The 24551-nt window shown below is 47.1% G+C and overlaps 2 protein-coding genes and 1 non-coding gene across 4 annotated transcripts; 2 read left to right on the forward strand and 1 right to left on the reverse strand.

Annotated features, from left to right (window-relative positions):
- The first annotated feature begins 317 nt into the window (after nt 1–317).
- On the forward strand, nt 318–5697 carry TMEM167B (transmembrane protein 167B). The gene is made up of 3 exons (XM_075559017.1): nt 318–475; nt 2300–2431; nt 3225–5697. Exons 1-3 carry the CDS (start codon nt 466–468, stop codon nt 3305–3307), a joined length of 225 nt encoding a protein of 74 aa, XP_075415132.1. The 5' UTR covers nt 318–465; the 3' UTR covers nt 3308–5697.
- Nucleotides 5698–12316: 6619 nt separating this feature from the next.
- Nucleotides 12317–12718, forward strand: LOC142437930 (small Cajal body-specific RNA 2). Its single transcript, XR_012782429.1, has one exon.
- Nucleotides 12719–14484: 1766 nt separating this feature from the next.
- CFAP276 (cilia and flagella associated protein 276) lies at nt 14485–23629 on the reverse strand. 2 transcript variants are annotated; one of them, XM_075540282.1, is made up of 5 exons: nt 23549–23629; nt 16403–16519; nt 15493–15608; nt 15059–15183; nt 14485–14672 (listed from the first exon to the last, which is right to left on the reverse strand). In XM_075540282.1, the coding sequence occupies exons 1-5, from the start codon at nt 23627–23629 to the stop codon at nt 14602–14604; spliced, it is 510 nt and encodes a 169-aa protein (XP_075396397.1). In that variant the 3' UTR covers nt 14485–14601. The 2 variants fall into 2 exon arrangements, with proteins under 2 accessions (XP_075396397.1, XP_075396398.1); XM_075540283.1 differs by lacking the exon at nt 16403–16519.
- Nucleotides 23630–24551: the final 922 nt, after the last annotated feature.

The raw sequence follows: 24551 nt of genomic DNA on the forward strand, positions 1-24551 counted from the left end.
TGGAGCGAAAGCTCCCACACGCACCCGCCCCCCCCCCCCCGCCATTACCGCCGCCACCCACAATCACACCAGCTGCAACAGGGCAAGATACACGGCAAAACTGCCTTCCCAAGCCGCCAGGATCAAGTCTGGTTAAGCCCCAACACCAACTCTGCAAGAGCACCCGAAATCCACCTGGTAACCGTGGTCGCCTAGGATGCCACCTGAACCGCGCTCAACGGAAACACGCAAGCACCAAGCACGCAGGCCCGGGTCCTCCCTCCCTCCCTCCCTCGGTAATCGGCTAGTCACCCCTGACAGGGTTCGGCGCTCGTCCCTCGGCCTTTGCGCTTGCGTCCTGCGGCTCCTGCCCGTCGCCGCGGCCGGATCGGGAAGTGTCAAGCGGGAGCCGGCTCCCCCAGCGCCTTCGCCTCGCCGCCACCACTGCTGAGCCCAGAGCCCCTAACAGGCGTGGGCCCAGCCACCATGACGAACGGTGAGAGTCGGTGTGAAGTGCGGGGAGTGGGAGTGAGGGTGAAACGTGGCGGGCGGGGCTGGGACTGACGTGTCCGTTCTCCCCGCCCCCTCTCGGCCCGGCCCCCCTTGGCCTCGGAGCGCCCCTAACTCCTGCCCGCTTGCTTCGCAAGTTCGCCCGAGCCGTGCACTCTAGCACTTCCAGTGCCCGCACCTGAAGTCCTCGGTCCCGATCCGGCGCTTTCCAGACTCTCCCCTCCCCTAGAAGTTCATTTTGGCCCTTCGGAGTCTCTTGGGGAGACCAGCGCCGGTGGAAATGCGCTACCATCAGGGAAGTGTCCCCTTCTCCAAGTCCCTAAGCCCTCGCCCCGTACCGTCTGACCGTCTGTCGTTGGGAGCATCTAGACGTCACAGGATCTCAGAAATGTTAGGGGACGAGGAAGAAGTTCCTGAAAGTGTTGTCCTTTGTGGGGGGAAACAAAACAACACACCGGTGGGGTCATTTCTTGTTTGTTTGTATACGGGCCAGGTGATTCCTTACAGGGACGCTGGCGGTGGTTGCAAAGATTGGATGTAGACACTGGCTCCCCAATCATTTGGCAGTCCTACCCTGCTCATCTGACCAGATTTTCCAAGCTGCTTCAAACGTTTTATAGACATGGCTTCCAAACTCCGGAAAGGCAGGGCCTTGATGGTCTTAGTCAACTTTTCAGGGAAGAACTTTACGAGGGCACAGGAAAGCATTTTCCCCCTCCACCGCCCCTTCGCCACAGGCCAGGCACTGAAGATTCAAATGTCATCTCCTTATCAATTCTGGCATTGCCAGTTAAAACTGAAGGTAGGAAAGAGTAGACAAAGAAGGACCATTGATCATAAACAGCTCAGTGTTTGTGCTAACGTGTGGGCCCTTGTCTGCTGTGACACTTAGCTGTGGGCTAGTTTATGGGGGGTGGAGGGGCCAGTAGAATAATCCATAACTCGCAGATACTGGTTCTACAAATCATCCTGTTGGAGCTTCCTGGGCAGTTAGAGGTTTGAGGACAAGAAATAATCTGAAGAAGAAGAAAAAAGAAATTATCTGAACCAGGAAATAAGAGATTAGTCTGACATATTTACAGAATAAGTCTTAGTACCTCTCTTGTGGTTCCCCCCCCCTTTTAAAGTAAATATTGTGCTTAGGTATGCAAGGAATAGCTCCGTTTACATATGTAAGAAACCAAACTAAGGGTGTAAATGTCTCCACTGTGTCGAAGAGTCAGTTACATTTTTTTTTTAAAGCAAGAATCTGTTATCCTGGCAGAAATTTTGGTTTGTAAGTAGATGCAGTGCATAAAATGTATTTATGTGTTAGTCATATGGATCCCAACTGTTGTAATTTCTGTTCAACTTTATTTTTTGCATAACACATTCTTCACCAACAGATGAAGATCTGAAACTTGGCTATATATCCTAACTTTACTTAAAAAAAAAACTCACTTGAGTGATTTAAATAAGAACCTGTGTATTCTCCCTGCTCAGCCTGGAAAGATATTTATAGTTCTCCCAACCAGCTGCCAACACTGTCCGCTTGTAGCAGGCCGATTCCCCAGGAACTCCTAGAACCTGGAGGTCTTGAAAGAGGCGGAGGGGAGGGAGCAGTGAGATTGGTATGAGAGAGGTGTCTGCAAGCCCTTCTCGAGGATAATAAGGTAACCAGGACCGTGGCTCCCTCTTGCCAAGGGTTGGCACTGCGAGTTGAGGTTATCTTGATAGGACGTTCCACTCTGTCCCTGGAGTTTGCAGGTGGGGTCACCTGTCTGCCCAGGCGATGTCAGAGCCAAAGACTTTTCTCTTCTTTCTGTCACAGTGTACTCTTTGGATGGGATTGTGGTGTTTGGGCTGCTCTTTGTTTGTACCTGTGCCTACTTCAAGAAAGTACCTCGTCTTAAGTCCTGGCTGCTGTCAGAGAAGAAGGGCGTTTGGGGCGTGTTTTACAAAGGTAAGCTCCTCTCTCTCCAGGGAGAGGCTATCTCCAGCTCTTGACAGTGAGAAGTGACAAAGGGCAGAGGGGGCAGGGCGTGGGGCACACAAATGAGCTCAGGTTAGATTGGGGTCAGGCTTTAAAGAGATCCCTGATATTGAACCTGTGAGTATGTTGAACAAAAGTTTTCTAAAGTTGAGGGGGAAAGTAAGTGTTAGAATTTTAAAATACGATTGCTTATTTCATTATCCGGGTTTTGGACTTCATTATTCTCCACAGAGTAAAAGTACGAGGGTGTGGGAAACTCAAAAAGTTTGTGGAAAATACATTATTTTTTCATCTAATTTTCCCATGAACACTGTGAAGCCTCATATATAAATTAAGCCATTTTATTCTGGGCTAAAATGTGTTGGGGTGAATATTTTCCTGACAAGATTTTCTGATTTTTTGTGAAGAATAAGTTGGACTCTTCTTAAAGTTTCTACTTAATTCAGGCGTTTTATCCGTTTCATTTTGGGTACATTCATCTGAAATCCTACATGTATATATATATATATATATATATGTATGTATGTATGTATGTATGTATATATATATATGTATTTTTTTTCTACCTGTATCTTTTTCAAAAGTGGACATACTTTACCTAGCACCTCGAGCTTCAGAGTAGCGTTCAGCTTCATTTCCAGGCCCCTGAGACGCTCCGTCTGTGGTAGCTCTCTTCATCTGTGGCTTGCGCTGTAAAAGATGAGGACGTGGATGAAGCGCTGAGGATCATGTCTTTCTTTTCTCTTTTCACTTGTGTCCCCAGCCGCTGTGATTGGAACCCGGCTGCATGCTGCAGTGGCGATTGCCTGTGTTGTCATGGCCTTTTATGTCCTGTTTATAAAATGAATTCCAAAGCATCCAGCTCATCAACTGCCAACAGAGGGGACCAGGGTGAAGAGCCTGTCGGGAGCCTGGGCCCAGCATAGCAGAATTCAACTGAAATCACCAGAGTCCCCAGAATGACTCCACAGCACCCTCCCTTTTCACGTGGGGGTAGAACTCCTCATGGTCACAAACATTGTTTATGCTTCAGGGGACTCCAGAAGGCCACTTCTTTTGATTTTAAGTGTAAATCAGTTTTTGGCAGAGAGTATATGATTTCCAGATACGTTGCAAGATAAGATTCCATACTTCCTGCTTACAAACCTGTCACCTCTTCTGTTCTTCAGCCCTCATCAGGATCTTTTCCAAACCAAGACTCAGTGGGGAAGGCTATGTTCAGACCTCCTGGAAGACATAATTCTCAAGACTTATTTTTTCCCTCTGCTGGATTTGCATTTGGCAAATTGGGAACATGGGGGAGGCCTGGGTGCGACGCCAAGAAATGGTTTGGCTTTGGAAATGTATCTTTCATATGCCCGTCTGGAACTTGAGGGAGCGGCACGGCCTCACTGCAAAAACAGCATATGCAGTAGCCGTGCTATGTGCTGGCAGCTTGGGAGCTTGCCGAGAGAGCCTGGGCCTCCCTAAGATTTGAGAAATTACAATCTGCGCGTGCTGAGACCAGAAAAGAGTAACTTAACCTGAAAAAAATGTTCTGTGCACCAGTAGCCTCGCGTGGAGACTTCACCCAGTGGAACGGTGTCTGGAGAGTGAACCAACTGTTGCTACTTTCCTAAGGCCTTTTATATTTTCTAAATTACTTAGTGCTAAATACTGTTACTCCAGCAGTTTTAAATGCCTAGGGGAAAGGGAAGCTATTGAAGAAGGAATTGTTTAATAATATATTTGCAGTTAAGGTAGAAGAAATGAATCTAGTCTTTTAGTTCATATACTGGTAAAATCATCTTGTATAAGAGTTTACGATGATGTTAAATGGTGTTTCGTCATGTTATCTAAGATGCACATTTCTTCTTTGGTTACATGTGGATTGCTAACTGGCAACCTTTAGTTGATGATGTGTTTTTTCTGCTCAACTCTTCATTTTCTTCTTCCAGTACTCTTTCACTGTTCCAAGGAAATTCTGTTCACTATAAGAATTTGAGAAATTTGAATGAATAAGGACTGCTGATATCCATAAGCATATTTGGACAGGGCCTAAACTCCATGAAGCAAATGAAGGTGTTTTCTTATTTTCTGAAGTAAAGAACAGGCTTGCCATAGAGATTGATAGCCTTTTCTTGGAGGTGGTCATTCAGAGGCAGACCATTTTAGCTGCCCCAACATCTGCTGGGAAGGTCTCTTCATTCCCTCCTCAACGGCAGAAGGATCAGCCATTGCACCTATCATCCGAGAACTTCTTTGTTAAAAGAGAGAGTAGATTTTTAAATTATATTGTCAAAAGAAGCAGAGACATAGTCCCACCAGTTAAACTGCCCAGAAAGGTGAAAACAAGAGGGATATCCCCCGATGATCTGTGGACAACTTAGCTGTAGTCGACCCCTGTGTGGCGCGGAGTTCTGTCTTCTGTCCTCCCAGAAGAAGTAAAGCTGCTAGGAATTTTAAGTTCTGAAATAGGCCATGTAGGACTTGTAGTAGTCGAAAGCCATCAAGTAAACACTACATGTGTACTCATCTCGGAAGTTTGGCTGTTCAGAAATTGGGCCACAGGGTAAATTTCTGTTTGTTTTCCATGGTCATTTCTGAGGACCTTCCATTTGAGTGCTGAGATCTCGTGGAACTGGAAAGAAGAGTTACACCTTGAGGGTGTGAGCTGGGAACCTGTTGACCGAAGGGCACGTCGCTCTGGAAACAGGTTCAGCATATTTTGCACTTGTTATTTTGCAGCTTTAATGACTGGTGTTCTCTTAAAGGCTGACGTCTCTGAGTTGGCCCTTGGAACGGCGTCATATTTTGGTTCATTGCACAGTTCTAGTCAGAGCAGCTTCCACAGCCTTCTGGATGGGGCATCCTGACCTACACGCTTGAGTTGTTTTTGTTTGTTTTGAAATGTTCTCATATCAGAAGTACCAGAAAGTGCACAGGGTGAAGATAACTTGCAGCAAGAAACCGCCAGTTGATTCTTGTCAGCAGATAAGCAGCAACGTGTCGACTGTGCCCCTTTGGTGGATGTGTCTGAGGCAATTCTGACGATCAGTTGTAGGATGTTGTTCTGGGGGAGTCTTTCCGAGGTGAAGGAATGGGCACAGCAATATTGCCTGAAGAGCCAACAGGCCTCACCACAAACCCTGTGTGCCAGGGTAGGTTGAAGTCAGCTCCTTTTTTGTAGTTCGGGTACAGTTTTTTATTCGCCATTGTCTGCACAGATCCTTGAAAATAAAATTTCTTTCCCTACAGTCTTTGTCCATTTTATTTGTCACAACCCTGGTGAATAGCCCCGTGGTTCTGCATGCACCCTGTCATTTCAGTCCCCTGTGTGGTCCTGAGAAACATTATATGGGTCACCATCGTGAGGCCTGGCTTTTGCCTTCTTGTCTATACACACACATTCAAGGGGTCTTCCAAAAGTTCTGGGGGAAATGGAATTCAAAGGTAAAAATATAAACTTTTCCTCAGCATAAGCTCTGTAAAGTCAAAACACTCTTGTAAGCAACGAGAGCAACCATGTAGTTCTGTAAAGAACTGAGGAGCCTGACAATGTAACCCTGTCAAAGCAGTCCTTGACATCATTAATTGAAGAAAAAGGGGTGCCCTTTAAGATTGTTCAAGATTAGGACACACGAAGCCAAGTTTCAGGTTACAAGGTGGAGGCCTAGTGATTCCCGTAGTCGACACTACAAATCACTCTTGTTGGATGAGAGACTAAGCAGGAGTAGGTAGAGGAAGACTGGGTGAATCTTTTCCTGGGCACTTACCTGCTAAAGCTTGGCTAACTAGCTCAAAACGCTCTCAAACACATGGTAACATTTCTTTGACCCTCCACAAGGCCAACTAGTTAAATTCCTTGAGGATTAAAAAAACAAGACCATGACCTTTGCTCATAACAGTTTTGCTTTTGCCAGACTCCTTTGTGCTTTGTCTTCAGGGTTATGTTGGAGAGACCATGCTTCCCCTGTTACAATTCATAAATGCTTCGGATCTTGATCTCGTTTGTTTAAAATGTCCATCGAACGCTCTACACTCAGTGGCAACTGATCTAGGGCCAACAGTTTTGCAGCATCTATCAGGCAGAACATTTGCTGAACTTTAATTTTTCAGTTGGAATTGTATAAATGGAATCAAGTGAGATATCCATGGTGGTGGCATTGTTTCTGCTGTTAATCCTTGATTCACTTTGGTGAGGGTAGAAACAATTGTTCCCTCAAAAATCAGTGTAGATGGCCTGCTAACGAGGGCTTCCGCACCAGCTTCGTCTAGCCCTTCTTTCAGAGAATCAGCCACTTGTAAGCTGCTGGTTTCTTTGGCGCATTGGCCTCATAGACTGTTCAGAAACCACCAGTGACTCCACCGTTTTTACAGCCAAGCTTCACCATATACTTGATGTTTGTTTCTGCTTCACTTTTAGCAGAACCTATGTTGCTCTAAGAGGGCCTCTTCTCAAACTGATGCCTTCGCTTTCGTAATGCTTCCAACCAAGCCCTGCTCATGCATGCTATAACAAGTTGTAGGTGCCATGGGGTGGCCCATACTTCTAGCCATCCTATACACACAGCAGGTCACGGACTCCCGGTCATTGTGTCAATTCTGACAGTCACCTTCCTGGACAGCGTGGAACTGCCCCTGTGGGTTTCCAAAATTAACACTCTACAGGCTTCAAAAACCTCGACTTCCTCCGTTGAGTGGCTGGTGATTTCGAACTGCTGATCTTGTGAGCAGCTCGATGTGTACACACTACCCTAACAGAGCTCTTTTGTGTCCTTCTCACACTTGTATGTTTGAGCCTATTGTTGCAGTCACCGCCAGTACATGTCTCCGAGGGCAGCCTCTTTTCCACTGACCTTCTTCTCCAAGCATGAGGTCCTTTTCCAGGACTCTCCCGACATGTCCAAAGTCTGTGAGATGAGTTCTTCCCTCCATTCCAGAAGCATTTTGGCTGTACTTCTTCCAACACAGATTCGCTTGTTCTTCTGGCAGTTTAGAGTACTTTCAATATTTTCCACCAGCACCATCAGAGGCTTCAGTTAATTCTTCTACAGGCATCCTTATCGGAAATCCAGCTTTCCCATGCCTACGAGGCCACTGGAAAGGCCATAGCTGGAGCCAGGTGCACCTTAGTCTTCAAAATGACCTCTGTGCTCTTCAACACTTTAAAGAGGTCATGTGCCGCAGATTTTTCCAGTGTGATGTCATTTTATTTCTTTATTTTTTATTAATCCTTGTATTGGATTACAAATCTCATGACAATCCATCATTCAATTATATTCAGCACACTTGTACATGTGTTGCCATCAACAGTTCAAAACATGTTCTTTCTGCTTGAGCCCTTAGCATCAGCTCCTCTTTTTCCTCTCCCTCTCCACCTTCCCACCCCGGTGAGTCCTTGATCTATTACATATTGTTATTTCATGTCTTGCCCTGTCCGTTGTCTCCCTTCACCCACATTTCTATTATTTTTCCCCCTGGGGGGTGGGCTATATATCCAACCTTGTGATGGGTGACACCTCCCCCACCCCCGCCCCCGTACTCCTATTCCTGAGGGTTTGTCCTGAACTGCATGTGTTGAAAGCTCTTATCTGTACCAAAGTGTGTACTCTGGTCTAGTCAGATTTGTAAGGTAGAACTGGGTCATGGTAGTGGGCGGAGCCTTCAGGACTAGAGGAATGAACCACTCCTACTCCCCTCATTCTCATCAATGTAATTGTTTTAGATCTTTTGATACTTGGCACCTGATACCTGATACCCAACACCTGGTGGTCACACAGGCTGGTGTGCTTCTTCCATGTGGGCTTATTTGCTTCCCTGCTAGACTACTGCGTGTTCACCTTCAAGCCTTTCAGACCCCCACACGCTGTATCTTTTGATAGCCGGTACCATCCACATTTGCTTATGCACCCACTTTGTTTCCAGTGATCGCATTGGGAAGGTATCAAAGAGTACCAGGTTATTAGAACAAAGTTTTCTTGTGTTTAGGGAGGCCTTGAGTAGGGGCCCAAAGTTTGTCTGCTATCTTAATACTCAACATCTAAATGTATGTAAATTAGCCTCTATCCCTTTTAGTATAAATTAATGTTTGCAAATATACATGCCTATAGCGATCTCTATAAATAGCTTTTACTTCTGACTTCTTTCCTCTATTTCCTTTCACTTCCTCTGTCCCATTATCATGCTCACCCTCCACTAGGTTCTTAGTCATTCCTCTTGGATACATTGCACTTGATCAAACCCCACCAGGCCTCCTCATCATCATTTTTAGATCTCTTGTTGTTCCCTCATCCCTGAGTTTGTTGGCTCTCCTCTCCCCCTCCCCACCTAGTCCTTGTCCATTTCCCCCCCAGGGCCACCGGTCCCCTTGTTTTCTCCTCTGGATTGTTTGTGCTGCCTCTCTTAGAGATAGACATAGGGCGAAAGAAACAAAAGCCAAAATGATAGTTCCAGGTCTGTCTGCTGACCCTTACGAGTGTTTTCCAAGTGGGTTTGATGAGGTGCCAGGCCCTGTCCCCGAGTCTGAAGTCTGTTTTCAGGATTCCTTGGGGACTTGGTTAGTTACGTTGCTCCCTTTGCTGCCCTGTTGCACTCCCTTCGTGTTTCACCCACTGTGTGTGTGGCAGACCGGGCACACTTTCCGCAGTGTCTCCCGTGCTGTTCACATACCGCTGTGGGTCAGGGAGGGAACTTCACGTCTCATGGTAGGGCTCACGGTCCTCTCTGTGCACTGGCTGCTCCGAGCAGGGTCATTTGATTTCTTGACTTCCACTTCCATGAGCCTGGATTACAGACCCAAGCAAAATGAAGTCCTAGACACCCTCAATCCTTTCTGTTTATCGTGATGTTGTCTATTGATCTAGTTGTAAGGATTTTTTCCCTTGTGTTTTTTATAGTTAGCTGCAATCCGTACTAAAAGCTACAGTTTTTTATTTTCATGATCAAGTGCTTTAAATCCTCCTCTCTTTCAGCAAGCAAGTTTGTGTCATCTGCATGTTGCAGGTTGTTAATAGGCTTCCCTCGAATTCTCATGCTGCGAGCTTGTCCAGCTGCTCAGATTACTCACTCAGGATAGAGATTGAGTATAATATGAAGTACACGGATATGAGTTTATTTGGGTGCAAAAAAGTTGAAATTCATGCATAGTTTTTTTTCTTAATACACATTTTCCATAACTTCTTGAAGATACCTTGAATATATTACATGTGATAAATGATGTTTTTAGGCCTATTAAATAAGTATTTTACCTGTCATTACTATTAACACCTCCCAATATGATTACCACAAATATCATCTGCCATCGGTAGCCATAAACTTCATTCCAGTGAGGCTTTCAGGTTATCCACACCCAAAAACCAAACTCACTGCAAGTCGATACAACTCATTGTTGAGCCAATTCTCACAGTGAGTCGGTAGGATAGGATAAAACGGGTTTCTGAGACTGTAACTCTTTCATTTTTTTCACGTTAGTTTACGTTTATTCTGGGAAAATCAACCCTCATCCTCTCCGCACAGCCCAGGAAGGTCTTCCCTAGGGGCTCTGCCCCTTCAAATGGGCCTCTCTCTTCTGACCCCAGCTTCCACCTTTACCATTAGGAAGCCACTACTTGGGTGAGGCGCTTCTCCAGGTACCACACCACACCTGGGTCTTGTCCTGAAACGTGCCGAAGCCCACTCTCTCCTTGGCATACACACGGAGGCAGAAGGTTGGCCTCTTGGGTGATGGCCACACAACCCTCCATGCAGTCCGGGAGGATGAATTTGAGGCTGTCTTTGTTAAACGCTTGGTCCCCAATGCGGTCATAGGCAGCCCAGATGTTACTGGCTGTGGTTGCAGTGATCGGGCATCTGTGTGTCCCTAACCGAATAGGCAGCAGTCCCACAGTGTTCAGCTGCAGGGTGGTCTGCACGCCTCCGGGGGTTAGCATGCTGTTCCTAGCTTCAGGCATTTACACTCATGTACTCAGGGCAGCGTCTTCAAGACTGTAACTCGTTATACGAGTAGAAACCCTTTTCCTCCCAAGGAGCAGCTGGTTTCAAATGGCTGACCTTGTAGTTAGCAGCCCAAGGAGTTACCACTATGTTGTCAGTCTCTCTGACACCAACAGGGCCAGAGCAGCCTTGGGCCAATGGGACGTCTGTCCTGATCAACAGGTCTTTTCCCTTCTCTATTCTGCACACCCAGTGGCACTGGCACAACTACTGATTACACTTTCAAAAGTCATTTTCTAGTGCAAGAACACCAGAGATACTGAGGGTTAAGTTCCAAGTCACCACTATAAAGCAAATATCACAATACAGTGCGTCAGTTTTTTATTTCCCAGTGCAAATAAAGTGTGTGTGTGCCATACTGCCGTCTATTAACAGAGGTCTGGTGGGTGCATTGGGTTAAGCATTGGGATGCTAACGAAAAGGTCAGCGTTCAAACCCCCCAGTCACCCAGCTGGAGAAAGACACTGTGTGCTCCTGAAAAGATCTGCAGTATTGGAACCCAATGGAGTAAGGTCGCGTTAGTTGGAATCTACTCGAAGGCAGTGGGTTTCTTGTTTGTACTGTGCAATAAAGTGTGCAATCGCATTATGAAAAGTTTGAGATATTGTGAGTATTATTAAAATGTGTCCCAGACACATGAAGTGAGTATACAATATTGGAAGACTGCACCAATAGGTTTGGCTCAGGGTCACCACAAACCTTCAATTTGCTAAACAAACAAATCTGTGCAATACAATAAAATGAGAAATACCTGTAATCTGAAAAGCAGGACAAATTTTCTAATTTTCCCTATTCCTTCTTATTCATTCCCCCTCTTCCTAAATAGGAGCTCTGGTGTTGAGTTCTTTTGGGACTACTAACCACAAGGCTGACAGTTGAAACTCGGATCAGCTACTTGGGAAAAAGATGAGGCTTCCTGGTCCTGCGAACATGTGCAGCCTCAGAGACCCACTGGGACTGTTCTACCCTGCCCCATAGGGTTGCTGTGGACCGAACCAATTCAACGGCAGTGCGTTTGGTTTGCTCCTATTTCAAGTTGGCCTGGTGGGACGATGGTTAAGGACTGACTACTAACCCAAAGGTGGAAGTTCAAACCCACCCGCTGATCTATGAGACAAGGATGAAGCTGTAAGGTCTGCTTCCATAAAGATGGGATCCCTATAGGGCAGTTCACCGTGTCCTAGCGGGTGCCTATAAGTTTGGATCGATTCCACAGCAGTGGGTTTGGTTTAAGGCATTCCTATGCCCCTTGAAAAAGAAGTTTGAAGGAACCGTGATATTAATGCTGTGTTGGCTACTGTGACAGGCAATCACTATATGCTTATTATTTTTGACTCTTTATTTGGGGGCATGCTTGCCTACTTTTACCCATTTCACCAATAGCCTGATACCTACGCTTGGCGTTAAATAATCCATCCCTTACCTATCCCTTTGGTAAAATGATGTTTGTGTTCGCCCTCGCAAGCTGGAACTCCAAAACGGATGCTCTTCCTGGTATTAGCAGGTTTACTAGTTTCCAGGGAGAGGGAGCCAATCACATATAAACTACTTGAGATTGAACGATCTCGGACCAGACTCTCTATCTATATATATTTAATTTAAGACAAATAAAAACAAAATTAAGATTTGGAAATTATGTACATAAATACAAATCTGTAACTGTTCCGAAAATCCAAAGACAACCACAGAGATTCAAGATTATGGGAATTTGTTCCTTGAGTCCCTGGAATCTGGGTTCCCCTCCGGTCCACGAGGGGGCAGCAAAGCACACACTCCTCCAGGCCTGGTGGGAGTCACCCTCCAGCTCTCGGTGGTTCCTCCCAGAATCCTCCGAGGTGGAGGAGGGGCGGAGGGTTTAAAAGAAAGGGCGGATTTCCGCTCCCTCTTTAGCGGGAGAGTGGCGCGGGGTCGGGTTTGTGTGTGTGTCTCGTGGAAGGCGTGTGTGGCCCGAGTGTGTGCGTGTGTCTGTGTGTGAGTGGGCGCGTGTGGGGAGTGCCAGACGAGTGTGAGCCCGCCCCCGCGCCCCTCTCCCCACCTACACCTTGATCTTATTTGATCGGGCCGGACCCCAGCCCCGCCGGGCCCACCCGAAATGAAATGATCCCCTCCTGCGAAGCCCTCCGGGGCGCTGTGCAGCGAGGCCTGTTGGGCGGCGGCAACGCTGTGGTCCCCGAGGTCCCGGAGCTGGTCCGACGGGCCCGGCGCTCAGAGATGATGAATTGATCAGATAGACGAGGCCGGGCTTGTCCTGGGCCGCTGATTATCGAGGCGATTCTGATCTGAGCCCGACCCTAGGATACGGTGCCGGGGTGCAGGTGGCTGGGCCGCGCTGGCCATGTCCTGCGGCCTTGGGCACCAACCGACGACGACGGGAGAGGTCGACGAGCGAGTGTCCACGGCCTGCGGGAGCTGGGCCTGGTTCTCCATAGACCCGCCCCTGTTTAAGTCTAGAGATTTAGATTGCACTGATACAAGTGTCAGTCTGTGACCCTCAGCTATTCTAAGAACTGCAACTTCATATTGCTGCTTGGCAGCTGATAACTATTTGCATGGCATTTTATATTTTGAAATAAGAGGGTGAACTTTCACAGAGCAGATCACAGTTGTACATTTAGTAGTTCATCTACTGCAGTCTCCTCAGTGTTGCCTGCCCAAACTTCATTAGAAATAGGAATTTGTTGAACAATATTAGGGTCTGCCATTTTTTACCAACAACCCCCCCTCTCTTTTTAACCACAGGTTTTAGACTTACAAACGCCATTAATGCATTGCCTTTAAGGTTCCTTCGGAAGAAGCCCTAGTGGCACAGCGGGCACAGGATGAGTGGTTCATACACACAGGCTGTTAGGGGCAGTCCACGTCCCTTAGAGATGGACAGCCATGGAAACCCCCAGGGGCAGTGCTGCTCTGTCCTTCAGCTTTCAAGAGATTACAGTGGAGCTTGGATATTTTTGTTAGTATAAAATAATGACTTGGTAATTGTTTCCTTGGCTTTTCTCAGTCCTGTCATTTTGGTGTTGAGCTGGGAAAGGGAAGTAACCACAAGATCAGTGGTCCAAATGCACTAGCTGTTCTGCTCGCGGGTGAGTTTGAAGGGTGTGCTTCTGCTTGTATTTGACATCCTGAGAGGACTAAAGCTGCTCTCGGCGTGAGACCAGCTAACTGGTTTGGAATATCTGGTGAAACAAGGAAAAAAAGTCCTGCCCCTCTCAAATCATTTAAGGTCTTCTCTTCTGAGGAGATGTAATTTTAACATTTTATAAACTTGAAATATATGACTTAAAAGACTTGAATATTGATGAGCTTCTTGTTTAAGTCCTTGTTGCAAGCAAATGCAGTTTCAGACCACAATTCCTGCCATCTGAGCTGACCCAAATCCCAATCTGCTCTGACTCCGCGGCCCTGGAGGAAAGAACTGAAGAGCATCATAGTGGTACCAAGGCTGTGAACCTTGATGAAAGCCGGCTCCCCTGGAGCAGCTGGTGGGTTAGAACTGCCGGCCTTTCCAACAGCAACAGAGTGCTCCATTTTACAAAAGGTCTCCTGCCAAGGTTTAGAGCAGCTCTAAACTTGGGGAGCCAAGTTCTTTGAAGTCTGTTCTTAGTGTGTAAGCTCTGCTGAAATCTTTTCCCCTTTGGGTGGTTCTGCTTATATTTGAAATACCAGTGACAGTTCAAGGGATTCCTACTTCTAAAGAAGTTTGGGCCGCCTATGCATTGCTAATTCAGCCGAGTTTCCTCCTGATACTCCTCCCGTGCAGGGCCCTTAATTGCCAGCAGCGCTGAGGAGACTGCAGTAGATGAATCAGACTGGTATCAACTGGTGAATGTATGACTGTGAACGTTCATCCTCTTATTTCAAAATACAAAACGCCATGCAAATGGTCATCAGCAACACACCACCAGGGTACAAGGCAAACGGACAGTCAAAGTGGTGGAAAGATGGCACTACATCCCGATTCTTAGCACTATAGCTTTCCAAGTGCAAACAGGCTCAACAGTACTAGTTTCTAGAAGTTGAGACATTTCCCTGACATTTTAAAGGATAATCAAGTGGCAACTCGTCCAGGGCTAACAGACACAGTAGGCCTCATCTTGCACCAGTCTGTTTAATGGAGGGGGGCAGCAGGCAGGGTGTGCCACTAGGATTCGCCAGAAGCCTCCAAGCTAGGTAGAGAAGAAGCCCCCATCGTTCTTTCGGGAGTAGCCTCCATTGGTGGCTGCGGTATGGGGGGACACTGGAGAAAGGAGAAAGCAGTAAAGACCCTTAGTCTTTTTCGGGAAACTAATCACTGCCATTTGGGGGCACCACAGAGAGGGTTCTGGGAAGGCTTCATAAAACGGACAGGAGGTGGCGGTAGGTCTTCCCCTCACTAGTTTCTGCCCTTGTCTGCCCTTGTTGGAAGTTTTAGACCCCTAGACATAAGGCTAATTTGTTAGAAGCCTCGGAAACATCTGATCCACTTCCTAGCTCTGCTACTCTCTGGTATTAGGTACTCCAGTGTAGTCACCATTGTTACAAGCTCCTCCATCCCAGCTGGTGGCCTCAACTCCCAAGCTCCGGGGTCTAGTTAAAAGCATTTGTCCCCCCATCTGCCCAGCCAGTCTGCTAACAAACGCTTACCTATGGAACCCTGAGTGCTGTAGATGGACTCCTTCTTAGGGCTGATCCACTGTCTGATGTTCATCATGGATGTGGGCGGGGGCTGTGGGGGAGAACGTAAGAAGTCTTCTGCGATCTTGGAGGTTCTAGAAGATGGTTGGGAGGAATCCATCAGAAAGGTGAGGAGGAAAGGTAGTTGCTTGTGATACCTCAAAAGTAAAGGAGCCAAAGGGGCTTTTCCCCTCCTTTTTGGAAAGAATTGGAGGTTTTATTTGTTTCGACCACTACGCATGACTGGAGGATTTTTGCTGATGGTAAGCAATGAAAATAGATGTTTTAAAAAATATATATGAAAGTTCGCATACAAACTCCTGTCTACTTACTGCCATTTTCTGCCTCTGGCTAACACTTTACCTTTTGTGCTCTTGGTGGAAAACGCCGGTCTCAGCACTTACCTGCGGGTCTCCTGAGTGGTCTCCTGGTGCAGCAGGACCTCACTCTTATTCTTGAACGACCCGGTGTGGTGGTTGTACAAGGCTGTTAGGCGGAAATCCAGGTCATCCTTTGGTATCTGCCAAACCAAAAACCCAACCAGTCGCCATGGAGTCGAGTCCAACTTAGGCCAGCCTCATTTGCGTCAAACTAGAGGTGTGCTCAGGGGTTTCAGCAGCTCATTTCTCAGAGGTAGCTTTCCAGGGACCTGTGGGTACGCTAGAATGACCCAAACCCAACCCACTGCTATGGGCTCCGTTCAGACTCAGTGGACCCTAGAAGACAGGGAACAGCAGCCTCTTTGGGTTCCTGAGACTTTAAATCACCACAGCGTCCTCTTTCTCCCAAGGAGCACCTGGGTGCGTTCAAAGCACGGACTGGTGAGCAGCTCATGGTGTAACTCACCAGGCCTAAGTCTTGTCTACTCCATGCAGGATTTCTCAGAGGGCTGGCCCTCTGCGCCGCTCTAGCCAGGTGTTGGACTCTACGCTCCCCCAAAGCAGAGGGAGCCCTGAGCTACTCGCGTGCTTTCACACGAGGACGTGTCCATCCAGAGTTGTCTCTCTCCTGGGCTAAGGGTGGAGGGGGGGGGGGGGAGCTCTCGCTGGAATCATACTGCCCCTGACTTGGGCTCACAGATCTCACCTCACTGATAGTTATGTTCAGCCCAGGAAGTAATTTGCCAGGTAACTGCCTGGAGCGAATCCTAAAGCTCCTGACTTCCCAGAGGCCAGATGAATTGGATTTGGTAGGATCTTGGATTATGGTGGGGACGAAAGATCCCAAAGCAGTCAGGGATGGGCTACCTTTCAAGAAAAGATATCACTGGGTCCTAAGTGTAGGGGAAATGGACAACACTTCAAGGCTAGGTACCTTGGGATCATAAAAATAGACGTCCCGCCTTATGGAGCTGACTGTGGGAGTTGAACTGAGGTGGCTCCAGGGTTCCTGTTGCTGAGCAAGGTGAGTCGGGGTCTTATGTGGGGATTTCTGCAAAAGAGGAATCACATCCAAGACCTGGTTACCAGAGGGTTTGCTGATCCAGTAACCTCAGTCACGTCCACTTCTACTTCATCTGACTTGATTTATTCTCAGAGGGAGACCTGCAAGGAGAAACAAGCTGTGGGTACCACTCACCAATCCTTTGATTATCCTGCGTTTGCAGTCTTTGAATTGGCAATGACTACAGGGAAAGGGGCTGCATGGGGCAGGGCAGAGGGGCAGGGAGGAACGCTGATGCCTTGGGGAACAGATAGACCAGCTGAGAAGTAAAGAGGAGACGTCCCGCTGCAACTGAGTGAGAAAGCTGGAAGGAGATGCCTTGTTAGGGGAAAACCAGAACAAGTCATTCGGCCCGAGGGCCGTTCCCAGGATGCCATAGCCAAGTTTGACTAGAAGGGAAGAGTTAGTTTGTAGGGATTGCGCCATATTATACTTGGGGGTGGGAGGGGAAGGGAGAGGATTTCCAAAAAGGGGCAGGCAGAGACCGGAGGATTAGGAGAGCGCAATGTCAGAATAGAGAAAGAGAATTTCATTCAGCAGGTCATTAAAGAAAGCAGGAAAGTCCAAGAAAATCATCCACAGGACTAAAAAGTCTAAATCCCACAAGCATGAGTGGGGAAGGCACATAGATTTCTTCATTACACTCAAAATGCCAGGTGGTTCGCCACTGTCTCCCCAGTGCTTCACACCATGGCCTAGCACGGGGATGTGTTAAAATCGAAATATTGATTCAATCAATGGCTGAATTCCAGAGAGTAGAATTACAACCTAGCAGAAATCTCAACCTTATCCAATATTGTAACCCAAAGATGGCAAAATGCTGGGTGTGATTCAACTCACTGTTTAATTGAACCAGACCTGCCAGACACTGCTAGTCACCAAGGAAGATGAGAAACGAAAAAAATTAAACCAAAATAACAAATACAAACCTATTAGCTCTGGTGGAATAAAGCACTGCCTGGCCTTGCCCGGTCCTTACAATTGTGCTGGAGCCCTTTACAGCTGTAGTCGGTTTGGCCCTTCAGGCCTCAGTCTTGATGTGATGTGAATTCTTGTCTCTGCTTGTGGCCCAACTGAATTCTACCAACAACTTCCATCAGAAATTAGTCTTCATGTCCTCCCACAGCTATTTAGGTCTTCTGTCACAAGTGTTCAGTGTATCAAAGCTGTTCTTGCGATGTTCTGGACATTCAGGTGGGATAGGCGCAAGGTCATAGTTTGGCTCTTGTGGATTTGCTTTACTTTTCTTTAACATGAACTTGCAAATGAGTAATTGATGGTCTGTTCAACAGTCAGCACCTGGTCTCGTTTTAGCTGCTGATAATGAGCTTCTCCTTTGTGCCTTCCCACAAATGTAATCAATTTGATTTCTGTGAATTCCCTCTGGAGAGTCCATGTGTATTTTCTGTTGTTGAAAAGAGGTGTTTGCTATGAACAAGTCATTGGTTTTGCAAAATTCTATCCTGTGATCTCCAGCTCCATTTCTATCACCAAGTCTATATTTCCCAACTATTGTTCCTTCCTCTTTGTTTCCAACTTTTGCGTTCTAATCACCAGTAACTATCAGTGTGTCTTGATTGCATGTTTGATCATCATTCATGAAGGAAAAGGTCATTAAAAAGGAAAGAAAGAAAATATCAACGTGGATGTCAGAAGAGATTCTGAAACTTGCTCTTAATAGTAGAGTAGCCAAAACAAATGAAAGAAAGAATGAAGTCAAGGAGCTGAATAGAAGACTTTAAAGGACAGCTTGAGAAGACAAAGCCAAATATTTTAAGAAAATGTGCAAGGACCTAGCATATCTAAAATTGAAAAAAAAATTCAAGAAAAAAATCCAAGCCTTGAGTTGCAATCTTGAAAGATTTTGTAGGCAAAATATGGAATTATGCAGGAAGCATAATGAGAAGATGGAAAGAATGCACAGAGCCATGTACCAAAAAGCAATAGTGGACAGTCCGTCATTTCCAAAGGTAGCATATGAGCAAGAACCAATGTTGCTGAAGGCAGAAGTTCAAACTACACTGAGATTATTAGCCACAAACAAGACTCCAGGAATTGACAGACTACCCACTGAAATGTGCCAGCAAGCTGAAGAAGCACTGGAAGAACACACTCGGCTCTGCCAGGGAATTTGGAAGACTGCTGAAGAGATCCATATGTGTGCCCATTCCAAAGAAAGGTGCCCCAAAACAATGCTGAAACTATAGAACAATATCATTGATACTCACATGCAAGTAACATTTTACTTATGATCATCCAACAACACTTGCAGCAGTACATTGACAGGGAACTGCCATAAGTTCAAGTCAGATTCAGAAGAAGATGTGGAACAAAAGATATCATTGCGGATGTCAGATAGGTCTTGGCTGAAAGCAGAGAATACCAGAAAGATAGGTGTGGACCATAATAAACTATGGATGACCTTGAGAAGAACGGGAAATCCAGAACACTTCATTGTCCTCATGAGGAACTTGCACATGGACCAGCAGGCAGTTATGTGAAGAGAATTGGGACAGAGTGCATGGTTTAAAATCAGGAAAGGTGTGCGTCAGGGTTGTAACTTCTCGCCATACTAGCTCGATCTGTGTGCTGGACAAACCATCAGAGAAGCTGGACTACGTGAAGAATGTGGCATCAGGATTAGAAGAAGGCTTCTTAACAACCTGCGACTGCAGATGACACAAGCTTGCTGGCTGCAGGCGAGGAGGATCTGAAGCACTTGCTGCTGAAGATCAAGGATTGCAGCCGTCAGCGTACAACTCAGTGTAAGAAAAACCAAAATCCTCACCATGTTACCAATAGGTAACTTCATGATAAATGGAGAAAAGGTTGAAGTTGTCAAGGATTTGGTCTTAGTTGGAATCACAATCAATGCTCACGGAAGCAGCAGTCAAGAGATCAAAAGATGCATTGTATAAGGTAAATTTGCTGCAAAAGACCTCTTTGGAGTATTGAAGAGCAAGGACGTTCCTTTCAGGACTAAGCTGCACCTGGAATTCTTCATTACATCATATGCTTGCAAAAGTTGGACATCGAATAAGGAAGACTGACGAAGAATCAATGCACTTGAATTGTGGTGCTGGAGAAGAATAGTAGAAGTACCATGGACTGCTTAAACGACAAACCAAACTGTATTGAAAGAAGGCCGGCCAGAGTGATCCTTAGACACAAGGATAGCGAGGCTTTGTGTTACATACTTTGGACATGTTGTCAAGAGAAGGTCATCATGTTTGGTAAGGCAGAAGAAAAAGGGGAGAGCCCTTAATGACATGGATTCACCTCGTGGCTACATCAGTGGGCTCAGGCACAGGAACCATTGTGAGGAGGGCGCACGACCCTGCAGTGTTTCATTCTGTTGTGCATAGAGTCAATATGGGTTGGAGCTGGCTCTGTGGCACCTGACAGCAACAACATGCCTGTGGTTATGATCCCATTTTAGAGGGAGTTCTCCACTATGCTAATAGGCAGGATTAAGATGGGATGTGTTGAGTCTGTACCTCACTAAGGTGTGAGCCACGTCATCACCCTTTGTTCCCTTGGCCATATGGTCTACTGAAAGACAAAAACTATACCTGTATCAAAGTTATTCCTCTGTTCATAAATGCCATCTTGAAAGCAGAAGTCCCAGGACCATCGGAAGAATCACCAGCAGAGCACATTGAAGCTCTCTGAAGTGGTGGAGGCTGAGACCAATGTCACTAGATGCTGCAGCACAGAGACCACAGGACAGATCAAATAAGCCAGGCCAAGACCAGCGGCTTAGGCATAGAGACCATGAGATAAAACAGAGGAACAGTACCATGACTGTGTGTGTTAGTCTGGGTAGACTATAGACAAATTCATGGACACTCACGTGTAAAAGAAAGAGTTTTATATAAAAGAGTAATTGTATATTAAGAAAGCATCTCAGCCCAGTCCAGTTCAAGTTCATAAGTCCAATATTAGTCCATATGTCCCATACCAGTCTATAAATTCTTTTCAGACTAACGCAACACATGCAATGATGCTGAATGCAAAAAGATCATAGGCCAGTGGGTGGGAAGTCTTGTGGATCCAGTGGTGGTAGAAGCATCTCAGTGCTGGGATGGGTCTCCATGTAGCTGCTCAAGCTCCAGGCTCTGGCTGCATCAGTGTAGCTCCATGAGGCTCATCATCAGTAATGTCTCTCAGGGAGTGAGTGTGTGTCCCGCCTCCAGCGAGCTATTTATCTTTTTAGCGCCTCCAAATGAGGTCATCAAGCTACGACCTGATTGACAGGCTAAACTCTACCCCTTGAGACTCTAAAATCTCAAATTGACAACAGATTATGTAACCACCACACTATGAGACAATGAGTGTGTGCTCCCTGGCTTTCTGGCCAGGCTGGCTTTCTGGCACATGGAGACAGAGACCAAGGGACCACATAGTGAAGAAGCTGAAGACCAGAGATTTGTCTACTGGCTGAGGAGAGGTGTTGCTGTGGACCAATGGCTGTATCCTTACTGTTACTGATCCTGATATGTAAAACCCTGTTAGCTTCCCTAATAAACCCCCTTAACTGTGCGTATTGTCTGTGAGTTCTGTGTGACCATTGCAGTGAATTCTCAAACCCAACAGAAAAGTAGCATATCATGTCCGAATTGGAAGGTGGAGAGATGTCAGATTTCTGCCTTGGACAGATGTGGAGCTGGGGTCTCTTCCCTGGTGTAGTCAGATGTGCCCACTGCACCATTTCTGCATCATTGTTGTACCACTATGCCAGGTGGTCACATTGAGCATCTCCCTCTTTTTTGCTGTCCCTCTCTTAAGCATAATGTCCTTTTCCTCGTCTCACCCGGTAGCAAGTCCAAAGTATGTAAGACGAAGTCTCAACCTCTAAGCAGCCTTCTGGCTGACTTCCTCCAAGAACATTAGGTTGCTCTGGGCGTCCATGGTACTTCCGTCACCATCATCATCATTCAGAGGTCTCCGTTCTTCAGTCTCCCTGACACGTTGCCAGCTTTTGTGTGCATATGAGGGGATTGAAAAGACAATGGCACACACCGCAGAATGACATCTTTGCTCTTTAACACGTTAAAGAGGTCTTGTGCAGCAGATTGTCCCAATACAATAAGTCACTTGATCTCTAGACTCCTGCTTCCATGATCATTAAGTGTGGACCCAAGTAAAATTAAATCCTTGACCACGTCAGGCTTTTCTCCATTTCTCATGATGTGAACTATTGTTCCAGCTTTGAGGATTTTTGTTTGCTTTGCATTGAGTTGCCATCCATACTGAAGGCTGAACTCTGGTCTTCAGCAGTAAGTGCTTCAAGTTCTGTTTCTACAAAAAAGCGTGTGTCACCAGCACATTGCAGATTATTAATGAGCCTTCCTCCCATCCTGATGACGTGTACGCATTGGCTCGACTATCTTTTGATGTGGCCTGGGGAGCTCTCACTTGCCCTCTCCCTCCTCTGTGGATCCAGCTCCTCTCGGTTTTCCTCCGGTGTTCCTTTTCAGCTGCCCTCTTAGTTCTGCTTTCTTTCTGTGCTCCAGTGTGTATGTGTGTGTGAGAGAGAGAGCGAGAACAGAGGAGAAGAGGCATTCTTCTGTATTCTGGCTTGTTTTTCCTACCCCCACTCTTCCTTGGATGCCTCAATTCAGTGACTCTTACTCATCAGGTCTTCAGATATTTGTAAGTTACCTCGACTTACCTCTCCCTCAGGTCCATATCCAATCAGACCATCCTCCCCTGTGCATGTTTCTCTATTGACTCCTTGTTGTCACCACCCCTGCCACTGCTTTTATTCTTCTTCCTGGAGCTTGTGGATCCTGCTGGCTTGACTCCCATTCCACTCAAGCCACTGCGCTTTCTAAAGCACTCAGCTCATGGAGTCACACCAGCGTTCAAAATGGCCCAGGGTCCCCCAGCACACCCAGGAGGAAAGGCTAGTTCACTAGCCTGGTATACACAGCGCAGCCAGCCTGCCAAGGTGCAGCCTCAGCTCATTTCTCCAGCCTCACTCTCTCCACGTCAGGCCTGCACCTCAGCCATTCTGCCTCCTGCTCTCCCTCTGCATGTACATGCACCTGCTGCTGCTTTTACCTTGAATGTCTTGTTCCTCCTAACTCACATCTCACCCTCTTGCTCACCTGGTCCAGTCAGCTCATATTTAGATGTGAGACGTCACCTGCTTTGGGAAAGGAAGCTTTTCCTCGAAAGTCCTGGCTCTCATGGCACCACTGGTACAACTCTGCTACCACACATGAGCTATTGCTACCACACATGAGCTATGGCTACCACACATGAGCTATTGTAAACATTTTTGCTGACCCTGTTGTTGGTTCATCTTTTCTACTAGAGTTCTTTGATAGCAGAAAAAAAATTCATTGCCACTGAATCTATTCCAAATGTATAGCCCCTATAGGATAGGATAGAACTGCCCCTGTGGGTTTCTGATATGACAGTAACTTTACGAGAGTAGAAAGTCTCATCTTTCTTCCAAGGAGTAGAATTTGGTTTAGAACTGCTGACCTGACCTTGCAGTTCAAAGCCCAATGCTTAACCACTACACCATCAGGGTTCCTCTTAAAGTCAGACGCTGTATTTATCTAAATAGCCTAGTGCTTTGCAGAATGACATATAGGAAATGTTTATTCAATATATGAAAACTCTTTTACTTTCTTAAGTCAAATAAATAACGACTATTTCATCCAGCTTATTTTGCACTTCAAACATCGAAACACTTATACCAGAGGGGAAAAAAGTAGTCTAACATCCCAGCTCCTTGACCAAACTCACGCAACACATGTACAGGCACACACGCGGACACATCCTGGGATTAATTGGAAGCTAGAGATGGTGTGCACACAGACATTCATTACATGATTAGGATGCAAGAATGCCTTGCTCTTGTAAACGTGGGCTCCGCGTCCCTCTGCTCAAAAGCACCGCTGAAAACGACCTGAACGTGGGAACCTGGAACCACCGAGCAAGCGGACTGCTCTGATTCAAGTGATCTCATTAGAGAACGTCTCTAACCAAGCAGTATTATACCTGGGAAGCCTGCCGTTTTCCCAAGTAGGAGTTATCGTTATCCAACAGAGGGGGCGGAAAGTGGTCCCGGGTGGGAGGCATGGCTAAAGGCCGAGTGAGACGCTCTTTAGAGGAACGGGAGACCTCCGCAGCCGCGCGCAACCTTAGCTCGCGGCGGGTCTCTGGTCTCAATTGTTTGGAACGCCCGGCTCCGGTTGCCAGGCAACCGCGCCCCCATTTATGACCGCGGTGAATGCCCTTTGCGGAGGGCGCCCCCTGGCGGCGAAGGCGCGCGGGAGCGGAGGGAACGCAGAGCGAGGCGCCGCGGGGCCGTCCTGGCAGCGCGGCGACCGCCCGCGCTCGGGAACCGGACCTCGCTAAGGGCGTCCGCTGAGGAGAGAAGGCCTTGAACTTGGGGGTTTCTTTCTCCCTCTTGCCTAGAAAAAGGCTTTCCGCTTTTCAAAGCAGCGGAGAACGAGACGGAATACCCGGCGTGTTGGTGCCTGGAACTGCTGGCGAAGGCCAACTCCCGTGGTCTAAACTCGGTTTTCCTCCAGGAACCGCGAGGCCGCGCGCTGAACCCGCGGAGGCTGCCGAAGTACGGACGGACGGAGGCGGTGGGCTAGGTGTCAAGCCTGGGCAAACGGCTCTCGTAGGCCGAGCCGCCTAGAAGGCTGTCGCTCCACACACGAGCTGCTTACCGAAGTGGTTGCCCAGGGCTGTATAAGTACCATTTTTGCTAGGTGTCACCCAGTCGATTGCTGACTCCTAGGGACCCCATGTGACAGAGCAGAACTGCCCCACAGGGTTTTCAAGGCTAAAATCTTTCCGGAAGCAGACCGCCAGCTCTTTCTCCCGCCGGGCTGCTGAGTGTGCCAGCAGCCTGGCGCGTAACCTTTGCATCGTTAGCGGGCTCCCTTTGCAAAACGAGATGCTAGCAAATAGCCCAAGGCCCTAAAGGGCAGTGAGCAGCCTGGGTTTGGTAGCCAGGGCGCAGACTGGGGGGTCCCCTCCCCTATCTGGT

The sequence above is a fragment of the Tenrec ecaudatus genome, chromosome 1, assembly GCF_050624435.1.
Source record: "Tenrec ecaudatus isolate mTenEca1 chromosome 1, mTenEca1.hap1, whole genome shotgun sequence".
Lineage (NCBI taxonomy): Eukaryota > Metazoa > Chordata > Mammalia > Afrosoricida > Tenrecidae > Tenrec > Tenrec ecaudatus.

Excerpts from the sequence above, each read along its gene's own strand:
- TMEM167B (XM_075559017.1), top strand. Across the intron at positions 2,432-3,224 it reads TTGGGGCGTGTTTTACAAAG|CCGCTGTGATTGGAACCCGG; the intron begins GTAAGCTCCTCT and ends TTGTGTCCCCAG.
- CFAP276 (XM_075540282.1), bottom strand. The coding sequence starts at position 23,629 with ATGCCTCCCACCCGGGACCACTTTCCGCCCCCTCTGTTGGATAACGAT. Across the intron at positions 15,609-16,402 it reads TCTATTTTTATGATCCCAAG|ATACCAAAGGATGACCTGGA; the intron begins GTACCTAGCCTT and ends TTGGTTTGGCAG. Across the intron at positions 15,184-15,492 it reads ACCACTCAGGAGACCCGCAG|AACCTCCAAGATCGCAGAAG; the intron begins GTAAGTGCTGAG and ends ACCATCTTCTAG.